General features: G+C 39.7%; 1 protein-coding gene across 3 annotated transcripts in view; it reads left to right on the forward strand.

Annotated features, from left to right (window-relative positions):
* PDHX (pyruvate dehydrogenase complex component X) overlaps positions 1-23,539 on the forward strand; it is a 106,851-nt gene that overhangs the window by 62,827 nt on the left and 20,485 nt on the right. For all 3 annotated transcript variants that reach the window (XM_089778541.1, XM_075927469.2, XM_075927468.2), the window contains 3 exons: positions 2,006-2,189; positions 5,358-5,505; positions 18,402-18,460. In XM_089778541.1, the coding sequence (XP_089634667.1) occupies positions 2,006-2,189; positions 5,358-5,505; positions 18,402-18,460 (391 nt within the window). The remainder of the gene's footprint in view (positions 1-2,005; positions 2,190-5,357; positions 5,506-18,401; positions 18,461-23,539) is intronic.

The following is a 23,539-nucleotide window of genomic DNA, read 5'->3' on the forward strand; positions in this document are numbered from 1 at the left end:
TGATATGAGATGCCTGGTGTCCTCCGACCTGCTTTATTTGCAGGCCTCCATCTTAAGAATGTTTTAATTATACAGGTTGAACTTTTAAAATCCAGTGCTTTCTGGTCCGGCAAGATCCTGGATATTGCTGGACCAGAGAGGCCCAGTTGGCCAGGTTCAGAAGCGCAGCCTGGGCTGAGCTGGTGTGGTGGGGAGCATGGCCCTGGCCAAGGGTGTAGGAAGCGGAGCTGGCTGCCAGGAGCCCAGCCTCAGCTGGGGCAGGCACAGTGGCGAGTGCAGCACTATCTGGGGCTGGAGGCAGTAGAGCTGGCAGCCGAGCACGCAACCCAAGCTGGCATCATGGGGAAGGGGGGGCACAGCACCAGTTTGGCCTTGCAGCAGCAGGGCCAGCTCCTGTCTAGGCCTGGTGTGGTGGGGAATGTAGCCCCACCCAGGCCTGGCATGGTCGGGGGCAGGATGCAGCAGGGCAGGCAGCCTCAGCAGGGAGCCGTGTTGACAACTGCGACGGGACCCTTGACCTCCCTTGGTCTGTCCAACTCCATGGTTCGGGCCCAATTGGGTCGTGAGGGTGCCGGACCAGGGAGGTCCAACCTGTACCCTGTGACATTCATAAACTGTTTCCCCACCGTATCTTTTTATTAACCAGTTGAATTGCATACTTTTTGTATTAAGAAAGTTAATGTGTTGCATGTATAGGATTTAAAGACTTCTAAATGAATTTTCAAATTGAAAAATAAAGACTTGTTATCCTAATAATTTTATGTTTTTGGACAGTTAAAATCTGAGTCAATATTATGAAAATAACCAGATGGTTATTAATTAATACTTATTATTGCCATGTTAAAAAGCAGAAATAATTTTCTAATGTCTTTTTGTATCTGATTTGTGAGCATTTTCTCAGGAAAAACATCTACATTTTAAAAAAAAATTATTCAGTTAAAATTTTTCTTCTAGTACAGGACCTATATTAAATAGCAAATGCTTGATTTTTTTTTTTTTTTTTAAAGCAATGCCATTCAATGTGTGACTTTTTTTTTAAATTTGCAAGAGTAAGTAAATTGTTTATTAAGGGTGAAATTGCTTCCTTAGCTTAACCTGTTGTGCATAGGCACATCAACAAATAATGTTTCTGGTTGATTGTTATTGATCCTATAACAACTTCATTCCAACAGTGTGTATCAAAGCATTTTTGTACACCAGCGTGAAGGATGTTAATGCAACTGTTGAAATAGTGTCCGAGCTAACCAGCAAACAATAGTACATGTTTTATAGAACATATAAAAATAGTAGCTATTATTTTCCTTTAATTTATCAGCAATGGGGTATTATATTAAAAATAAACAAGTGTTGAGCCCACGGGGGGTTGGGAGCTGCAGGGGCTCCTGCTGGCTGACACTTCCAGTCCCAGTGCCCCAGGGCTACAGCATAAAATGTCACAGTGGTCTCTGGAAATCACCGATACCGTGTTCTCCATGACCTAATTTTAGCCTTATTTATAGATAGTTTGTTTTTCATTGTTCACAGTTAATTCAGTTATGTCTATGATCATTTATTGTAGAATAAACGAAACAGGTTTTATTTCCTGTGTCCCAAATATAATCTGAATGCCTGTCCCGTCTACTCCTATAACACCTTCTTCTTAAGAATTGGCAATACAATCCCCAGTATAGTTTAGCTACTGTTGTCTTTTAAAGATGATAAACATACTCCTGTTTCTCAACTGTCTTGTGCTGCTGCATGTTTAAATCCTAACATGGCAGGGGTGAATAATCTATAAACATTTATGGCATTTTTTCCTGCTCCTAGGAGTTGTCAGTTTGAAAATTATTATTGATTAAAATATAATTGCCTTTTAATTTCTAGTTTAATATCCAGAATTTTGTGAGCAGTTCCTGGCTAATTAAAGTTGACTCTTGAAATTGTAATACTGTATTTCATGTTTTGTGTGTATCTGCTATGCTTTGTCTTTTGTAATCATTTTTTCATATTATTGTTTAATCAACAGGGATGCACTCAATCTTCTGCAACAGAAACAGAAGAGCAAAGCTGCTGAATCAAGACCTGTAGTTTCCCCAGCCCCTCCTCAGCTTACCGTAGTGCCTTTGGCTCCACAAGCAACAACTGTGTCTTCTGTTTATCCGCGGCCCACATTTCCACCAATTTCTATACCTGGTCAGCCTGCAGCTCAGGTAATATTTCTGTTAAAGTAACAGCTTGCATTCAGTTAAAACTTCATAACACCTCATCTTTTTATTTAAAGAAAAAGAATAATGACAATATGATGAACTTCGTTTTAGTCAGTATTATCTAGCAATTGGAGACAAGGAGCTGGGATTTAGAATTCCTGGGTTTTATTCTAACTCTATCTCACTGTGAATTTAGTTATGCAGTTTAACTTCTCAGTCCTTATATATGCTCAGAAAAAGGTGTTTCTCCCCAATTGAATTAATACAATTAAGCTACTTTAACTGGACTGAAAACCACACAGTTTTAACTCATTTAGCATGACCCAGCTATATATCAAACCTCATAAAGACAAAGTGCACATTGTAAGTTGTTAGGTCAGTTGAGCGCAAGTGATCTTTTTTATCAACGTTGATCTCCCTTTTTAGAACCTTACCTCCCCCCAGAGTATATAAGGCCATAATGGCTAGGTTTCCTCAACAGGTACAATATACAATATGTGTATCTGATTATATGTATAACCCTTGAAGACTTTGAATAATAAAAGGCACATACATTCAAAATTCTATAAGTATAGATTAAAAATATATAGGTAAAGCATGTGGAGTGGGATTAGGCAAGAGTTAGAGGATTGGGGCTCAGTAAATATAAATGTTTGTGTTTTAAAACATCAAAATCTTGTGAGCCTTTCTTGGAATAGTTTGACTCGAAATGGCGGAAATATTGAAAGATCTATTATATGGAGTGGGGAGAATTCCACCATACCAGAATGTTTCCATATAAGGTCTGTGAAACTAGACCATTCTGGTTCTAGAACCAACCTTGAAGTAGAGCTGTAGGTTCAGGTCTGGTACCTGTTGATAGTTTATAAGAGTTATAGAATGTTTGGTGTTCTATGATGAACCACACAAAATGTTGTAGATTTTTTGGTAAGGGTAAAAAAGTAATAAAATTCTAGGCCTAAATATTTTTTTTCAGAAAATGGTGCTTTGTCTGCAGCTGTATCAAAACACACTGTGTTTGATTGTGAGGAATTGCTTGCAATATCATTCTTTTTCATCAAAAGGTTGGGAATGCTGAATTGTGATAAGTGAATAAATTCGGCAGGAGAGGCAGGTAGATGACAAAGAGGAGAGATGTACCATGAAACCTGTCTTAAGCAACCACTGAGAAGACAGAAAAATCGATAGCTCAACAGAGCTTCCACTAACAGTCTTCCACTAAAATAAAGGTGCAGCAGAACTGTTTAGCCCCCCAAGCTGCTGTAAAAAAGCAATGCTGATTTTATCAGCTGAGAACTAGGACTGATATTTTTGGAATAATTTCTATATCAGTACTCTGTAAACTGCAGTTGTCTTGTTCCTTATTGTCGCTACTTGGTTCGGTGATGTGATGGGAGCCCCCAGAGGTTAAAGCCTACTACCCAGTGAAAACTACTGGATGATGGTGAAACAAATGATTTTTTTATTAAGCAAAATGATTCTTTTATTAAAACCAAATGACTTTAAAATGAATTTTTAACAAGTAATTATCTAGTGCTTTTACAGGAGGGAAAAACTGAACCAAACTGCACTTAACTGATTACAAACTTTGTGATTATAATTCGTTTAAATTAAATTACTATCTCTAATTCGCTTAAGGCAGTGCAGCATGCAAGCAAAAAATACAAAAACAAAGCCAATATAATGATAATAAAAACTCCGTCCACAGCCCCTCTATGGTTATTTTAGGGCAGCTGGTGGAGTTAGTCATAAATCTATCTCTACAACTTAACAACTCCTGGGTTTCTATTTCTAACACTTATATTTGGCCTAAATACAACACCACTACACAACACAAGATTATACAATATACACAGTGTGGTTAATAGAACTCAGTTACACTCTACAGAATTACACAATGACATTAACATGATTCAACTATTAACTAAACCAATAACGAATATATTTAAGCAATACTTACAAATCCAGCAACGATAACAGCGTAGACACACTAGAACTCAGAGCATGCTCAGAACTTGCGCACCTCTATCTTTGACTCGAAGGGTGGGGAGGTTGCCTCAGGGTGATCAATCCTTCAGCTGGGCAAAAAGACACGTGCCCTCAATACATGGAACCGCCCTGAACGAAGGGGCCGAGGGTCTTTTATAACATAACCTGATATCTGGTACCTTATTAGGGTCTGTTCCCTGTCTGGGCCTGATAAGCTGGTAATGAGGTAATGTGCAATATTGCCCTATAGGATTTTTCATGATGCCTGGCTGATGGCGTTGTGGACAGTGCTGGGTGCAAGCATGGTCAGTGTGCATGGCAGTTGCATCTTATCTCCCTATGCCTACCTCCCTACCTTCAAGGACCGGTCAAGAGCGTCTTATCTATCTCTTGCAGTTGTGCTCTATCTTTTCATGCTCACCTCCCTGTTCTTAGATGCCTACAAGTTTAAATTCTGTTCACTGAAAGCTGCATTGTGCGCTTACAAGTTATGCTTTCTCAGTGTGTCAGCGGCCTACATTTTCTGTGAGGGGCCTTTGTGTGGCAGAATGGGCAATGCGCGCACGAGGCTGTGGTCAAAAGGACCTGCTCTGTGACACTTATTAGGGATAGGAAAGAAATATGGGCAAAATAATAGAAATCAAATCGATAAAAGAAACATTTTACCCTCCAAATGTATATGACAATGGAAATGTCTTTAAAGAAGACTGTTACTTGTCAGTACTGTGTGTATGGACCACCTGTCTTGAATTCCTGTATTTGCTGACAGTCAAGTATTTGTATAATGTTATAGAACTGAGGCTAGAATCTCTGTTTCATCCAGATTAAAACCTGGCAGGCATGGTGCAATGGAGCAAATATTCAGATTTTTTTCAGCCTTCATTTTGTTACACTTCAGCTTTATGGAGCAAGATAAAACAATACTGCAGTGTGTTAATTTCCTGGGATCTATATAGCCTATTTTGCTGGTCTGATTAGGATTTTTCTGTCTGGGAAATTCAATTTTTTAAATTTAATCTTAGATGTGTTAATACTAGCTAAACTTTAATGCTTTTAAAAATTTGAGATTTGTTGTAAATGAACAAAAGCTCTCAGTTGAAAAGCATTACTGCCCTAATCTCTGCTGAAACAAGAAGTGTGTGTTCTCTCCCTGTATTTAGTATGCAAAATATTCGCTTTCAGGGTATATTCACAGAAGTTCCTGCCAGCAACATCCGAAGAATTATTGCTAAGAGATTAACAGAATCTAAAACTACTGTGCCACATGCATATGCTACTACTGACTGTGACCTTGAGGCCGTCTTGAAACTAAGGGAAGAGCTAGCAAAAGGTTGGTAAATGTTATTTATATTCAAAATAAAGTGGCCTAAAGAGTAACTGGTACTAACTGGACTATCTTGACCTGCTATACAATTAGTTACACCCATGCTATTTGTACAGAAGGGGTAATCTGTATTGAGTTTCCATACTGGGCATCAGATAACCTTTCTTTCTCTGTGCTGTGACAATTTGTTTTTCTTCAAGAGCTTTGTTTTCATTTAAGACATTTCCTGTTTCACTGTCCAATATTAAGCAGCCACTTTGTGTCCATTTCTGCTGAGACTGGTGATTATTGTGATGTGATTTTTTGTGTGTGTATATTTACAAATCTAAAATCAAATAAAAGCTATCGTGGGGTGGGTTTTGTTTTAATTTGTTTTAGATCTGTGATTTCATTCAGCATGTTGTTTTTAAAAACCCCTTCCTATGGAAATAAGCATACATGTCAAATTGTCCTATTGACTCATGATTTTGTGTACCTTAATTTTTGGGCATCTGCTATCGCTTTAAAGAGGGCCCTAATTTTCAGACATTTTTGAGTACTGTTGTTCTGAAGACAAAGTCCAGTTGTGATCTCAGCCTAGCACCTGTAAACACTAATCATTTTAGAAAAATGTTTGCTATTCTGTTCATAGGAGAATCACTTCACGCTGTATTTCTTTTTTTCATAAATTCGTGGCCTATCTTCCTGAATCTAGAATGGGACCTGTAGCTCTCTCAACTGTTTCCTGAGATATTCCACCAGCAGGTACCTTTCACATTGAATGGTTCCTGCAGCCTGGATTTCTGTAAGTGGGAAATGCAGGCCACAGTCTCTGAAAAACCATACCAGGATGTGGGTAGACGCATCCATGATCTCATGGCATTTTTCTTAATATACACAATTGGAATCCTGGGCTTCGGTAGCCTAAAGCTGTTGAGGCTAATGAGAAATGAAAGGTAATCGTGTATGGCTAAAAAGTTTGTGTGGTTTTGTCCTCACCGGGGGGGGGGGAGAAATAGGTGTGTTCTTAACTCATGTTGTTAGAACATGGTAACCAACAGGAGGTAAAATCCTAATAACCACAAGGCAATTTGTTGTTTTTAATAAAGTAGGAGATCTTACCTTGATTTGTGTGATTTATGCATAGGCTTAAAGTTAAATATTAGAGATAGTTAGAAAAGGGAATTTCTGTCTTGTGGAAAAAAACCTGACAATTTGGAAAAACTTCAGTTTGGACACAGTAGTTTATTTGGATAATTCTGGAACATTATTATATAATATAAAATTAAATGTATAAAAATATAAAAGTTGAAATATTTCCATCAAAATTGACACATCGCAGCAAAACATGTTAGGTTTTGATGGCACTGCATTGTCTATCAGAAAACAGTTAATTTTTTGTCACCTACCTTTTCAATATACATATATTTAGCACCCTGCTGAACTGGAGTCTGACAAACAAAATCATAGTGTTGGTAGGGGATGTTAGATATCAGGTAATTGAATAGTTGTGTAACTGCATGAAATTGATAGTCCCCGGGGGTGGAGCCAACAGTCAGTGAGCTACCAGCCCCACTCCCGGGGAGCCTCTTGCCATCCCAGGCTGCTGCCTCACAGTCAGGGGGAGCCGGTCCATGAGGGGATCCAGTTTAAAAACTGGCTCCCCTCACACACTGGGTGCTGTTGGGTGGCAGCAGCCTCTATCCATGATGGGAGTCTGAGCGTAACATGGACGGAGGCCGCTTCTCATCTTCCAGAGCCACCTCCCCTGCTCCCCATTGTCCAGCAGTACTGCGGAGGTAGGGCAGGCAGCACCGGCTCCTGCTTCCCCCCCTTGCTGCCTCTGATAAAGAGGCCGCACAGAAACCAATAAGCTTATCAGTTAATTGTCTAGTCAACTACTCGTTGACATCCACAAAGATTTTTTTTTTAAGAACTTCTGCTTTTCTAGGGTCAACTTTGACCCCAAGTGACGTGAAATTCTTTATATTTTGTGAACTATGTAGTTTGGAGAGTTTTCATTGCCTTTGAACAAAACTAGTTATTGTATTAGCTGGCTTTAGTCATTAATTCTGGTTACCAAGGAACTACTTAAACTTGTAGCAGAGGGAAAAATTAGGTTGCAAGCTAACAATCTCTATATATACACCTACTCAAAAATCTCCTCATTATTATAACAATTGCATTGTTTTTGTGAAAATCTCTGATGTTTTTAGTTGCCCATAGATACAGAACTGAGGCTATTATAAGGAATATTTGTTATTACAGCCACTTAAATGATCTAAAGAGAGAATACTGCCATGATATAATCTATTTTTAAATGCTATTACTGAAATATGAAAAATATCTAAACACTTTCCATCAGACCTTGAAGCCTACAGGCTAACTAGCTCGAAACCAAATTTGAAACTCAGTATGCTGTAATGTCATACTACGGAGGCCACAGGGTTGTCATGATCCAAGACAGACATTGCTCTATAATCACATTTTTTTTATTTTATGTTAAAAGAATTCTATCTTCTGGTTTAGCCAACCTGAAACATTAGCCTGAGGCCAAACTTCTCAGTAGTTCTGTAATATAATGCTCTATTATTTGATCACATTCTTTACTGTGCTCTATTTAAAGGACTAGTTTTGATTTATTTATTCATTTTAATAAGTGCATATATCACCTACAGAAAGATTATACCATTCTGGTATGCCCTCGAGTCATGAGATAAATGAATTTACTATGCACCTTTGGTCTGCCTTCTGCTCACTAATCCATCTCTTAAGGATTTATTATGACTTTGCAACTACCGAGGGATTTACAAACAATTGCCATAATTCTTAATCAAACTACTTTGGAAAAATGTTTCTTAGTATCCCCCAAAATGTGAATTTTTTTCCCACAATTCCCAGGATGAGCAAACTCCATTCTTTCCCTAGTAATATCTTTGCTATACATAAATTGTCATTATATTAACATCTGTCATGGATCCCTATAGAGGATTTAAGTCTATTATTCCACAGCTCATTGGACAGATCTTTGTATAATTTGAACAAGTTATATCCAAATATCTCACTTTCATGAATTATAATCACATTTTTTACTTTTTATTTTTAGGGGAAAATGGTTTTAAATTGTTTGGATAACAATGACAGCTTCTTCTTTTAATGAATATAGTAAATTAAGTTAATGAGAGGCATGTGTAATCACATACAAAGTTTAATTCGTCATTGTATAAAATTGATAATCTAGGCACGCAGATCTATCTTTGTCACTTTGTAAATCTAATTTTGGTATTAGTACAATTGCATTTTTCTCCCCCACAGAAATGTGGACTCAATGGCTGTGTCTAGACTGGCAAGTTTTTCCGCAAAATCAACTGCTTTTGCGGAAAAACTTGCCAGCTATCTACACTGGCGGCTTGAATTTCCACATGAACACTGACTTCCTACTGTCTGAAAGCAGTGCTTCTGGCGGAAATACTATGCTGCTCCCATTCGGGCAAAAGTCCTTTTGCGCAAAAGAGCCAGTGTAGACAGCTCAGATTTGTTTTGCGCAAAAAAGCCCCGATCGCGAAAATGGCAATCGGGGCTTTTTTGCAGAAAAGCGCGTCTAGATTGGCACGGACACTTTTCCGCAAAAGCACTTTTTGCCGAAAAGCTTCCGTGCCAATCTAGATGCTCTTTTCCGCAAATGGTTTTAACGGAAAACTTTTCTTTTAAAAGCATTTGCGGAAAATCATGCCAGTCTAGATGTAGCCGATAAGTTTAGCAGCAAAGTTCAGCTCCTCTTATTTTTTTTAACTCTCAAGTTTATGTAAGTAAATATTAAATTCAACCAAGCCTATAAGTGAATTAGGATTAGAATTCTGAATGTTGGATGGTTGTTTTTTTGCATTAAAAGAAAAAATTGTCTTTACCATGTCGTATTTTTTTTAATGGATGGTATTTTATTAAGTTTTAGGAAAATACAGCTTTGTTCTTCAAGGATTTTTTTATGGAGATGTGTGCTTTCTGAATGGAATATTTTGACTGATTTTCTTTCACCATTTGGATCAGTTGTGTATATGTGCTCAGCTGTTGAGCCAGTTTTAATATCGGTACACTCTCCATTACTTCATACCATAGACACAGACATGCTGCTACATGAGAATGAGAATGTTGTTTTTAAAGCTTTCTGGCTGTGTTTACCATCACCATCATCAATTTGTAGGACCAGATTCAGCCAAAGAAGGTGATAGCTTATCTTCCAGGGTGGCAACCCTATTAAAGGGTATTTGACAGCACAAAGCTGCCTAGAGTGATACTGCTGCAGCACAATAAGCACCACTGATTTAGGAGACTGTGCACCCAGAGTTGCTGATTAAATGTATCCCCTTAGCTGATTGTTCCTCCAGCAAAATTCACAAGGGCCACATTAAAAAGAAAAAGTGCCTGCCTTTTCTGGTGGGATATATCTTGCATTAACATTAGCTAGTGCAAGGAGACATAATGGCTTGTAAGGTGGATATGAATCTAACCTGTAATCTGGTGTTTTTGGAGAATTTAGTGCTAGAATACAAACTTCACCACTGGAAACAAGGTATGAAACTTAATCATGCTTTAAGCCCTAGGGGAATCAAAAACTGCAAAATGGAGCAAAAATATGGTAAAATCCAGTGCAAGGAAATATAAATAACAGAATCAAGTTAACTTCCTAAAAAAAACTGGATCAGCACTTCTTCACACTGATCAAAATACCACACTCTGCAGAGCAGTCTAACAGTTCAAAGGATGCACTGAATATGAGAAAATGTACCAGTTTGGCCACTAATATTTGACTACAAATATATACCATTCATTGAGAAAGGAAAGATACCCATGTGGCAAAAAAACATTTTATACACCACTTAATTTAAATATGAAGAGGAGTTTCCAGCCAGAACAATAAACAAACTTTAACACAGTACCCACCCATCTTGCCTCAGGCCCATTACTTACTAAAGTGACCTTTATTTCTGATAATACCCTCTAAAGAGTTTTATCACTGTAGTATTTTAGTTACTAAACATCTTCATATTTATATGATTTTTCTTTGCACATAGATGAATTTCATGCTGTTTTTAAACAACTCCACAAAATACAGGGCTATCTATCAAAAGAAAGGGGGCGCCACTAACTGCCTGTATCAGTGGATTTGGGGCAGAAAGAAGCTCCTGTGATGCCATGGTGGGTTTGTGTAGTGTATACAGCATACTTTATCTCTTATTCATTAGTGTACTGGAATAATAACTTGAGTAGCACTGCAGCAGAAGACAAACACATCTGAGCTTGCTTTGCTCTATTTTATGCCCTTCACTTGACAGTTTCAAATACATCGGACTTGTTGCAAATAAGGAGGCTAAAGAAAATAATACAGACTGGTGCTGCTGATCCACCTGGAAATGATGCTACCTTGAATGGTATTCTGTCCTCCATTTGTAGAAATTGCTAACAGTTGTAACAACTTCATGTTCTCTTGATAATCTGCATTGTGAGAAAACAACAAACTTTTTCTTAAACTCTGAACAGTCACCTAGACAAATCATTAACATGCTCCCATTGTGAGTCATCCACCAATATACAAATAAGAGACTAATTCATGTATAGATTTAACATGTGAACTCATATTTGACATTTGACTTCAGTGAAGGTGCCTCAATTTACAGAAGTTCATCTGCCCACATAGCACTGCATTTTAGATTTGGGGCAGATGGCTCAAGCCCTTAGTGCATTATTTTTGTAAGTTTAGTGCTAGAATACAAACAGAAAAGAAAACACTGCTTCTGACCAGAAACTCCTGTCTCAAAGATTCTGTGATATTCTGATTTATGTATTGTTGTATTTATAACAGTCTTTTTGAATTTATTTTAAGTATTGAATCATTCATGAAGTAAGATCATAATTTTTGTTTCATGGTTCCTTATGGAAATGCTTTATCAAAAATGCTTTATGTAGCACATAGTTTATAACACTTTCTGTAAAAATTTTAGAGAATGCAACAGAATAATTGGAAAAAATAAGACTCAGACATCTATAGTTTTTCTAGCGGCTTTCCGTATGTCCTCCTTCTGCCATTAATGTTGGTTTAATTATGTGGTCAAAAACATTGAAGTTTAAAGAAAATGCATGGCAGGTGTTTTATAATCCATTCCATTTGTATTTATGGTCTTTTCTTTTTTCTTCTAATGGTAGATTTGTCCACTGAAATTCTAATTATCTTCAGTGTCATAAAAGATGTTTTTATTTATTTTTAAGCCGTAGTTCCTTTTTTAGTCAAAATTGTCTTGGAGAATTGGACAATAATCGCAATGGAATTTCTTCAGCAATTACATATAAAGCCACTTCCGATCAACATTAATTATCTCATGAAATATACACTTTTGTCCTTGCTGTAATAATTGAGCTACATTACTAAAGGGTTTGGATTAGAGTACTGGGAACAGAATTATCTATTCCAAACCCTGTCATTAACTTGTCCAGTATCTCAGAGTCACTTTAGGAATCACTTGCTGAGTGATTCCTACTAAAGAATATAGAAGCAGAAGATCTTCGGTACCTGATAGTATTAAGACATTAATCACCACAGGGATGTTGTCACGCTTAAATTGCATCTTGGAACTTATTCTTGAAGTCCTCTGCCTCATTCTTCTACACAACTTCACAACTTCTGCAACAACTAAGCAGGAGCCCTACGGACAAGTCTCCTCATTACAAAGCCCTGATCCTTTCCTTGAGCCCTGTCTGTGCATAAAATGTCCTATGCACTGAATGAGGCAGGGATCCTGTGGAAACACAGTATGGAAATAACATTTATAAGTTAATAGAAAGGTCTGTAATCCTTCTAAGAACTTCAGGAGAGTGTGTCTTTGCTATCCTTCCTGGAAATGAAAGGATGAGCACTCGTTCACAATGTGTTCTATGGTGTAAAGGTCTCCACATTCACACTGTGGTGAATCCTTCATTCTAGATGTGTACATCAGGTGAGCGCTTCTTCCACGTAATGTCCTAATACAATTGATAATTATCCAGTGTCTTTGGTAGACCAAAGAAATGGGAAGTTTGATGGGATCATCTGTGGAGTGTTGTTTTTACATCAGAGCCTGCTCTGTTTCATGTTCCATGCGTCTTCTAAGTTGAAGTTAGATGTTTGAAGAGTTTCTCCAGCCATCCCAGAACGGTTGGCAAGACTCAAAGAGTATGTCTACACTTGCCCCCCAGTTTGAACTAGGGAGGCAAATGAAGCATACCGAAGTTGCTAATGAAGCGCAGGATTTAAATATCCTGTGCTTGATTAGCATATTTGCAGCCGGTCGCCATTTTAAAATGCCGGTTGCCCGAATTAACTCGCCGCATGTAGACATGGTAGTCCGATCCAAAACCCTTCCCTCGAATTAACTGTTACTCCTTGTGTAATGCTTTGGTTAGTGAATGCTTTTCCATACTCCAGTAATGTCTCACTGGATAACCTGAGGAAAGATGTTTGCAAGAACTGGAAGCCAAGGCAGTAGAGTCGAGTTCAGTTACGAGCATCATAACTGCATTTAGCTAAGTATTGAGGTTCGTCAGTGAGTCTTTTCCCCAGACAGATCTGCAATATTTAGCCATGAAACAAACTGTTATTTTAAAAATAGATGTTTAAACTGTGTGTGTGTCTATATACACATACGCACATTAAAAAGAATATATAAATAATCACAAAGTATATCAATAATAAAGGCAAACTGTTGAATATATATAATTTTTTAAATAAGTGTGTCTTGGGTCTGGCGTAAATTTTTCACAAGTACCTAAGTGACTTAAAATCCTAGGTCCCCTTGACTGTCAATGAGAGTTAAACTCCTAAGAGCTTAAAACACTTTTTTTTAAAAAAATGGGGCTTTGATAAAATTTCCACTAGTACCTATGTCAAATTATTAATTGCAGATAGTTTAATAGATATTGGGCTTTTTTCCTGTGACTATTTTAATCTCAAATATTTAAATTCCCACCAAAAAGAACTTGAGGAATATCATTCAACAATTAGTTGATCATCAAATAAGTTATTCATCACTAAAATTCCTCATGATTTAAGTAGATCTACCATTTATCTATGTTGCATCTCTTTACAGTTTTACTTTCTTCATCCTGAATTTTTCTAGCCAGATTTTTCAAAGAAAGAATTACAGTTGCTGTAGACACAAACCCAGGTTGTTTTTGGAAATGGGTACCTAGCAGTTCAGTCTGAGTGCAGAATAATCTGCGTAGCTTGGTAGAGATTTTTGTTCAAATGAAAAACATTGCTTTCATAATGTGCGGCATCAATTCCAATTGAAAGCTTAATATAGTCCTCTGCTAAAAATATTTCACACCAATGGGGTCATCCAGATGCCAGTGCATGATGATAAAAGGATTTTGATTTACTGTAAGCTTGGCCTTTACTGCAAATCCAAGCAGCTTTGATACTGACACACTGCAACAGCAAACAAGAATAATGGTGGTGTTCTCTTGTAGAAGTAGGACAGACCATTGCATTAATATCTGATCATGTCTGAATTCCAATCAGTGCCTTCTGCCTTTGGAAGCTGTGAAGGTGACGACCCTGCCATTTTGTTTTGCTCTGTATTGTTTTAACTTCTCATTTAGTCTAAGAGAAACAACTTAAGTCTAAAAATCATTTTATGTAAATTTCAGCAACCGAAGCTAGATTTTTCACCTTTATATTAAAAAAATCTCCCCCAATTTGGGGATGTGTGTGAATTAGTCTAAAATCCAAGGCTATTGTAGTACAATCCTGGCTCTCTCTTGTGCAGATGCTACCAATCATGATAAATATAATAAATTAGTTATGTGGACAAAAGGAGAGTAGAATATGAGCCCCAAATTCATTTGCTATAGTTAAGCAAATATTTCTTAATTGTGGAAATGCAGGTTAATTTCCTCTGTTTGAGAAACATTTTCAAACAAATGCATCAACTGCTGTAACCTTAACCCCCCTGAATTGAAGAATTTATGCTGTCTTGGCTATTCAGGAGACAGCAGTTACTATGACAGTAGACTAGACTGGCACGCTGTAGCATTTTTTGATAATGCATTTAAAACTCTCTAAAATCTTACATGCGTGCAGGAGGATGCCATAGTTATTGTGAACCTACACTACTCTGTATCAGTAGCTGTGCCTTTCCTGCCACACAGATAGTGACTGCATATAGTTCTCATAACCTCCTCCTAAACACTTCACAAGATAATATAATACAAATATAGCCACTGACATTTTCCACTAGGGGAAGGAAAGCAATTTTACCATCTAAACAATATGCACCATTCCTTGTGTTCACATTAGAAAAAATTACTACTCTCAAGTTAGGGTTAAGGTTGTTTTAAAATACTTTACATTACTATCCCGTGTATTGAGAGCTGTTGCCTCCTTTGCTGTTGATGCTTACAGAATTTCTGTGCTTGCAGATCCCTTCACCTTGGTAATCTTTACTATGCAGTATAGTCTTTTCTACTATACATGTATGTGCATATTGTATTCCATGTATCGAGTTGCTCCCCCAAAGCTGTAGTTGACACTAAACTAAAAATAACTTGCTCACTTCACCAAAACTGCAGAAATTTGGAATGAGTCTAAAGGGGTCATTTCAGAGGAACAAATGGCAATTGGATACCTAAATCTCATCAGCCATCAAAGACAATGAAATGCTTTTATACCATGCTCTTATATTTCTGAAAATTTCTCCCTGAATCTTGCTGTGGCCAGCTTTCACCCATTCTTCTTGTCATTAGTCATTGTAATTAATCAGGGTTTCGGGGTTCGTCCCAATGGGTTCCTCCTGACAGCTCCTCTTCTCCATCAGTGATGATAAACTTTTGGCTGCGTGCATGCATGAGTTTGCTCCCCTGTCTAGCATGTTAACCATGCACAATTAACACGACAGACTCCAGAAAGAGCCCCCAGAGACCACAAATCAACTAAGGATCAAAATCATTCAGGCAGGTTTATTGCCAAACAACATACACATACACTAATAGTTGTCAACGAACAGAGTGGCCGCTGCACCCCTACACCTTACGTAAGCTGTGGCAAGTGCCAATACCCATTAAGTGCTATCTAGCGCCACTCCCTCCCATCCTCCTCCCCCTGCCCCCTCTGCCCCCAGCCTCCCCCCCCCCCCCCCGTCAGCCAGCGATTACCCTTCGAGGTGCAATTGTATACATAGGTACAATCAAGTCACACACCACTGACGTATCAGGTTGCCTACTTCTGTTGCCTGGTTACTGCCCCTTATGTCTCAGAAGGGGAGCTTACTTACTGTTGTTCATACTGTCAACTTACTATTTATCAAGCTGTCAACTTCAACCCAGTCCTGAACCTACGTCGGTATGTACTTTTTTTGTGGGGAGGTGCTTGACACCAAGATGTTTCTCAACAAGGCATTCTATTACAACCCCTCTTGAATGTGCTGGCAACCTGTGCTTGGTACTTGTGTCTGGAACTTTTTGGCACTCTTTATACTTGAGCTGGCTTGTACTATTTCTTTTTAACCAAGCAGTTCTGAGCCAAAGTCTTGTCCTTTAGATTTCTGTCCTGCTGATTTTATGTTACTGACCCTCAACTTACTACACTGCCTACAGGTTTGGTTGAATCCGTAAATACCTTTTTATTCTTGTCATAAACTGTTCAGTGTTGCTCGAGAACGCCTTGTTAGAAAGCAGCTAGGTTGTATTCCAGAAGGAGCTACGTTTAAGTTGTATCAGAGGGGTAGCCATGTTAGTCTGAATCTGCAAAAGCGACGAGGAGTCCTGTGGCACCTTATAGACTAACTGAAGTGTAGGAGCATAAGCTTTCGTAGGCAAAGACCCACTTCGTCAGATGCATGTCACATTCATCTGACGAAGTGGGTCTTTGCCCACGAAAGCTTATGCTCCTACACTTCAGTTAGTCTATAAGGTGCCACAGGACTCCTCGTCATTTAAGTTGTATGTGGAACAATGCCTATACATATAATAAAAGTGCTATAGTTTGCAAAATACCTTAGTAACTTTTTGGGGGGGCTGGGAGAAAGGCTGTATAAACTTAAGCTAAATATTACATTCAATATACCAAACTACAGATTGTTTAGTAATTAATTCACTGTTAGCTATTCGAGCAAAAGAAAATGTCTTCCTGTTTTAATCCTAAAGTCTTCCAAAGTACTGTTACAAAAATGTTAATTTATGGAAATCGTGTTAAAAATCATTTTGATGTTTTGACATATCAACATTGTTTAAAGTTTGAAGTTTTAAATGACTGGCATTCTTTCCCCATTTGAACTCAGCACTATGCTTCTCTGTATTTATTTTGCCTGCATTCTTATGAAGTAAATCAAAGTCCATTATAATGAGTTAAGTCGAGATGTGCTCTGCATTGTGATGTCAAAGGCACAGAATGAAGTTTTGCTCATGATGTCTGTTGGGAGGATTAGATTGTATAATAAGGCTCTTTTGATTCACTGATACATATTTTTTTAAGTTCCAGTTCCCATCTGAAATTAGCACATAACCCCCTCCTATGTGTGATTGAGGAGAACACATTCTCACATTCGTCAATGATTTTGTCTCTTCACAGCCAGTAAAAGTTTAAAGAGTGGATATATACAGTACATGGTAACGAGAGTGTTTTAGAAGGATTTTGCTAATAGATCACTATCAAAAGCACAATTTATTCTCTATTGGCTGTACTCCTTACTGTAGTTTCCAACCCCCATATTTAATGTTCAATTGAAATAACTGCTGATGGATACAAATGAGTCAATCTAGTTTAATAACAAGTAATTATGGGATATGCTGTGAAGACAGATTTCAGAGTTGGGTTAGTTTGTGGTGAAGGTAAGATCAGAGCTTGTGTTTGGGTTTAGGGCCTACAGTTGTGAACCAAAGGGACCCAATCAAACCAAATTTCTAAATCCCTTAACAGCATCATTTGTTTCCATGAGATTTCTGCTATATTGGGTCAAAATCTTGCGAAAATGGTTGTTTTCATGATATTTTGGCAACACACTGACTATAAACAGAACGCTTTCTCATCCTGTATTGGAACAGGCCAGGAATCAACACAGTAGGGGCAGAACTGGATCTGGGGAGTTGAATCTGAAGTTCCTTCAGTGGTGGGCACAAGTACAAAAGCTTTGGGTCAAAGCAAGAACTTTTCATTAGAACCTAATAAAAAAGAGAATCAGTTGATGTCCAGGAAGTTCTTATGTGGAAAAGCCACAGGATTTTGCTTGCTCAACTCTTCAGTCCAGCGCTTTTGTAAAAACACTGGATCAACCGTTAATATGGGGGAGAGGAGAAATGTTAAGCCACTAGATTGCACATCAGCATTGGTTTAAAAGCTGATTACACTTTTTTCATCTTAAAATACATGGCAGGTTATTTTTTGAAAATAAGCTATGGAAATAAGCAAATAAGCTACCTTTGGAAACAAGATATTTTTCCTGTAAATTAAGAGAATTCTCTAGAACAGTTTTTCTCAGAATAAACATTTCTTGTCCACCAATACAACTAAAATAATGGAAACAAATTGTTCTAAAGTTCATGAATTGCAGTTCTCCTAATAGCTTGTCTTACCATCCACATGTGCTTGTTAATTTTATCCTTCAGTCATGGTTTTTTTTTTTTTTTTTTAGGGCCTCTGTGCATATCATACTATTCCCATTGGTGTATTAGGCAGTGCTTTATCCGATAGCATCTTCCTCATTCTCTGACACTTCATTATGGAAACAAATAAACTAGAGTATTTTATAGAGGAGACTTTCTAGAGTCCTGTTCCTGTTCAGTAAAGATTAGTTGACTGAAATACTGGAATATTCACTCATGAAACTGTCTGGTTTGTAATTTCTGGAGCTCCATTGGTAACCACTATTCATAATTTGTATTTATTTTTTCTCTTGCAGATGATATTAAAGTATCAGTAAATGATTTTATTATCAAAGCAACAGCAGTTACTCTCAAAGTAAGTAAATAATTTGCCTTCAGTAAAATAGTTGTAGAATAAACTTTTTTAAAGAAGGACAAGAGAAGTATTGATGGTACTTGTTCAATGCTACAGTACAGCTTTTTTTCTATGTATATATCTTTTTAAATATTGTAAGCACAGTGCTTCATGTTCTGCACTGTGTATTGATTTTTGACATGGAATTTAAGGTGTTGGTATTGATTTAGTGAACTCCTAAATGCCCTAGGATTAAAGCTAAGATTTTGTCATAGATACAGGCAGTCCCCGACTTATGCGGATCCGACTTACGTCGGATCCGCACTTACAAACGGGGCTTTCTCGCCCCGGAGGTCGAGGTGGCGGATTGCTACCTGCGAGCTCCGGGGCGAGAGAGCCCCGTTCGTAAGCTGCTCCGGTGCCCCTGGTCTGCTGGAGACTGTCTCCAGCAGACCAGGGGCACCGGGCGGGTTCCCGCGCTTCTGAGGCTTTGCCAGAGCAAAGCCTCAGAAGCGCGGGGAACCGCCGCTGCTGCCGCTTCAGTCCCGGTGCCTGTGGTCTGCTGGGGACCGTCCTCAGCAGACCACAGGCACCGGGACTGAAGCTGCAGCCGCAGCGCGGCACCCCGCTGCCGCTGCGGCTCTGCTCCCCGTGTCCCTGGTCTGCTGGGGGGGGGCGCAGCTAGTGTGCCCCCCCCCCAGCAGACCAGGCTTTTGTTTTGGACCCTGGGGCAGAGCAGATGGGGTCCTGCTGGGTTGGTCCAGTAGCACCGAGGAGCGGCGCTACTGGAGCAACCCAGCAGCACCCCAGCTGCTCCACCCCAGGTGTCCCCAAGTCAGCTGCTGCTGAAACTGACCAGCGCTGACTACAGGAAGCCCGAGGCAGAGTTGCTCTGCCCCGGGCTTCCTGGAATCAGCTGCTGATCAGTTTCAGCAGCACCTGACTTGGGGACGCCTGGGGTTCTTAAGTTGATTCTGTATGTAAGTCAGAACTGGTGGTCAGTTTCAGCAGCGGCTGAATCTGGATGCCAGTTCCGACTTACATACAGATTCAACTTAAGAACAAACCTACACTCCCTATCTTGTACGTAACCCGGGGACTGCCTGTATTTACTAAAAGTCAGCAACCGGTCACAGGCAATAAATATTCACTGGAGCTCATGATCTGTTTTTGATTTTTATTTAAAAACTAGAAGATTTATCTAGCATTGGTCAAGTCCTCAACTCAAATTTTGTTTTTCTTCATTTAAATCGTTATTCTGGAGTGGGCCTAGGGATGAGAGGTTCAGTTTGCAGCTTGGGGCCAAGTTAGAAGCACCTGTCTATGGCCACTACAGAGGGCACAGCCGGGGAGGGGTGCTTGTCCCCAGACATACAGACAAACAAAACACACAAACAGACAAACTTTCTGAAATATATAATAGATACCTTTCTCCACCCCCGCATCTTGCTTGCCCAATAGCTGTCCTGGTCCCCATCTCTGGCTGCTTGCTGCACCCTCAGTCCCCTGTGGTTATTCTGCAGTATAATTGTCCCTTCTACCAGACTTCTTCCTTTCCATTTTACGAAAAAAATCTAATTCCAGGCACATCCCATTGTCCAGCACAATCAAACCCCGACCTTGCTTTAAATTGTGATAAGAGGAAGCTGCATACCCAGTTGTTTGGTCCTAGCTCTTACCATTTAGGAGTTCTTCTTGAACAAACAGACTCAGATGGATGGGCAGAAGGACAGACAGATGCATGCTTCTAAAATATAGTAAGATATGTGTGACAAAATGGGCAGTGGTGAGGGCCCTACTTCCTTTTTGTGGTTCAGAGTTCCTTGATCCATCATGGCTTGTGTTGGCGCTGTGGAGAAACCCCAAAATTCCCAGCTGCTGTTAGATGGTGGTATGATTGTGCAGCTTCTAGCTAATACTGGCTTAAATCATGGAGGTCTCAGAAAGTCATTGCTTCTGTGACTTCTGTAACCTCTGTGATAGAATCATAGCCTTACCAATGATCTATGTACTTAAGAGATGGCCTCTTTCCTTATTCTATATCGCTGCAATTGCAGAGGCTCTTCTGTGACATTTAAAAGAAACTTGCTCCCATCTTTGGTCCAACTTTGCCTATTTCTGATTATTTTAAGGATATATTGAAAAGTCCATCTTAATGCCAAAGCATATGAAAAAAGGAGAATGGGATGGATGCTTTTAATGGGGGGAGGGGTGGAGTAATATGTGGAATGTTTCAGTACTTTATTTGCATTGTGCTGTAAATAACTGACAGAGGATGGACTTTCTGCAGTTTAGTAATAATGGAGGGGGAGACATGTATGTCTGTGGGTGTATGTGTATTATATTTGTAGTTTAGTTTTTGTCAAGCACCCAAAGCAGATGAGCAACTGCTCTTCCTGCTATATAGAAATCAAGTGAATATTTTATCTTAAATGGTGAGGCCTGGATTTTGGAACTGGAAGAAGTGGTGAGTGCCCATAGTATATAATTACACTGATAACATTGATGTTCTACAGGGCCACATATTTGTTCTCAACATTAGGGAAACTTGTTTCCCGGCTTGCTAATAGCACAGTTTCTGTCTATAGCCATTCACTAAAATGGAGTGTTCAAAATAAAAAATAGTCAAATTAATTCATGCATTTCTTCTGTCAATAAAATGAGTTCAATAATAGTATTGATGTTTTTATTTTATATATATCGCAAAATCTTCTACGTGCACATTAATACTTCTCAGTGCTGGTAGACTTACGCTTGCTCAACATAAACTGTGTTGAAAAAATAGCATTGGGGATACTGTGTTTTGTGGCAGTGGCAGTTATTGGGTCCAGGATTCTATTTCCAAACCTAAGAGATTGGACAGGTATGGACTTCAGTGGCTTGCCCAGTTTAGAATCATAGAATCCTATGGCTGGAAGGTACCTCAGTAGGTCATTCAGTTCATTCCCGTGCCCAAAGCAGGACTAATCCCAATTAAATCATCCCAGCCAGGGCTTTGTCAAGACATGACTTAAAAACTTCTAGGCATGGAGATTCCACTGCCCGAGGTAACCCATTCCAGTGCTTTACCACTCTCCTAGTGAAATAGTTTTTCCTAATATCCAACCTAGACCTCTCCCACTGTAACTTGAGACCATTGCTCCTTGTTCTGCCATCCGTCACTACTGAGAACAGCCTCTCTCCATCCTCTTTGGAACCGCCCTTCAGAAAGTTGAAGGCTGCTATCAAATCCCTCCTCTTTCTTCTTTTCTGCATACTAAATAAGCCGAAATCCCTCAGCCTCTCCTCATAGATCATTTGCTCCAGCCCCCTAATCATTTTGGTTGCCCTCCGCTGGACCCTCTCCAATGCGTCCACATCTTTTCTAAACTGGGGGGCCCAGAACAGGACACAATACTCCCAGATGTGGCCTCGCCAGCATTGAATCAAGGGGAATAATGACTTCTCTAGATCTGTTGGAAATGCTCCTCCTAATGCACCCTAATATGCCATTACCCTTCTTGGCTACAACGGCACACTGTTGACTCATATCCAGCTTCTCATCCACTGTAATCCCCAGGTCATTTTCTGCTAAACTGCTACTTAGCTAGTTAGTCCCCAGCCTGTAACAATGCTTGGGATTTTTCCGTCCCAAATGTAGGACTCTGCACTTGTCTTTGTTGAACCTCATCAGATTTCTTTTGGCCCAATCCTCCAATTTATCTAGGTCACTCTGGAGGCTATCCCTGCCCTCCAACTTATCGACCTCTCCCCCAGTTTAGTGTCACGTGCAAACTTGCTGAGGGGGCAATCCATACCCTCATCCAGATCATTAATAAAGATATTGAACAAAACCGGTCCTAGTACCGAACCTTGGGGCACTCCGCTAGAAACCGACCGCCAACCAGACATCGACCCATCAATCTCACCAGCTTTCTATCCAACTTACAGTCCATTTATCTAATCTATACTTCCTTAACTTGCTGGCAAGAATATTGTGGGAGTCCGTATCAAAAGCTTTGCTAAAGTCAAGGTATATCACATCCACTGACTTCCGCATATTCACAGAGCCAGTTACCTCATCACAGAAACTAAATTGACCATCACAGAAGTGAAATTGATCATCTCATGATCACTGCTGCCCAGTGCCACAACCTCAGTACAGGTTGTATCTCCCTTAACCAGGACCACAGAGCCCAGGAGGAGGGAAAGATATTTTGGCCTTGGAAAGGGTTCAGAAAAGGGCAACTAAAATGATTAGGGGTTTGGAACGGGTCCCATATGAGGAGAGGTTAAAGCGACTGGGACTCTTCAGTTTAGAAAAGAGGAGACTGAGGGGGGATATGATAGAGGTATATAAAATCATGAGTGGTGTGGAGAGGGCCGATAAAGAAAAGTTATTTATTAGTTCCCATAATAGAAGAACTAGAGGACACCAAATGAAATGAATGGGTAGCAGGCTTAAAACTAATAAAAGAAAGTTCTTCTTCACAAAGCAAATAGTCAACCTGTGGAACTCCTTGCCAGAGGAGGCTGTAAAGGCTAGGACTATAACAGAGTTTAAAGAGAAGCTAGATAATTTCATGGAGGTTAGGTCCATAAAAGGCTATTAGCCAGGGGATAGAATTGATGTCCCTGGCCTCTGTTTGTCAGAGGCTGGAGAAGAATGGCAGGAGACAAATCGTTTGATCATTGTCTTCGGTCCACCCTCTCTGGGGCACCTGGTGCTGGCCACTGTCGGCAGACAGGCTACTGGGCTAGATGGACCTTTGGTCTGACCCAGTGCAGCCATTCTCATGTTCTTAAGTTAATTGTTGTGGTGAGGCAGGAGCGCCATACGGGGCATTGATGACTCAGCCAGGAGCCCAGTGTGTATGTGTGATGGGGAGCAGGACAGGTGGCATAGCAGGGAGTTCTGGCCCCAATGGAACTCCCTTGCCTCAGCAGACGGGGAGCGCTAGTCTGGCTGTGGATCTATGGCCCTGGTCAAGGAGCTCCTGACATGTTCTGGCTCTAGTGGCTGGAGAACTCCAGCCCCAGCAGCCAAGGAGCTCTGGCCCCGTCCTCAGCCACAGAGCTCCAGCTGCGTTCTGGCTCCAGTGGCTGGGGAATTCCAGCCCC

The sequence above is a fragment of the Pelodiscus sinensis genome, chromosome 5 (assembly GCF_052426305.1).
Source record: "Pelodiscus sinensis isolate ZL-2025 chromosome 5, ASM5242630v1, whole genome shotgun sequence".
NCBI lineage: Eukaryota > Metazoa > Chordata > Testudines > Trionychidae > Pelodiscus > Pelodiscus sinensis.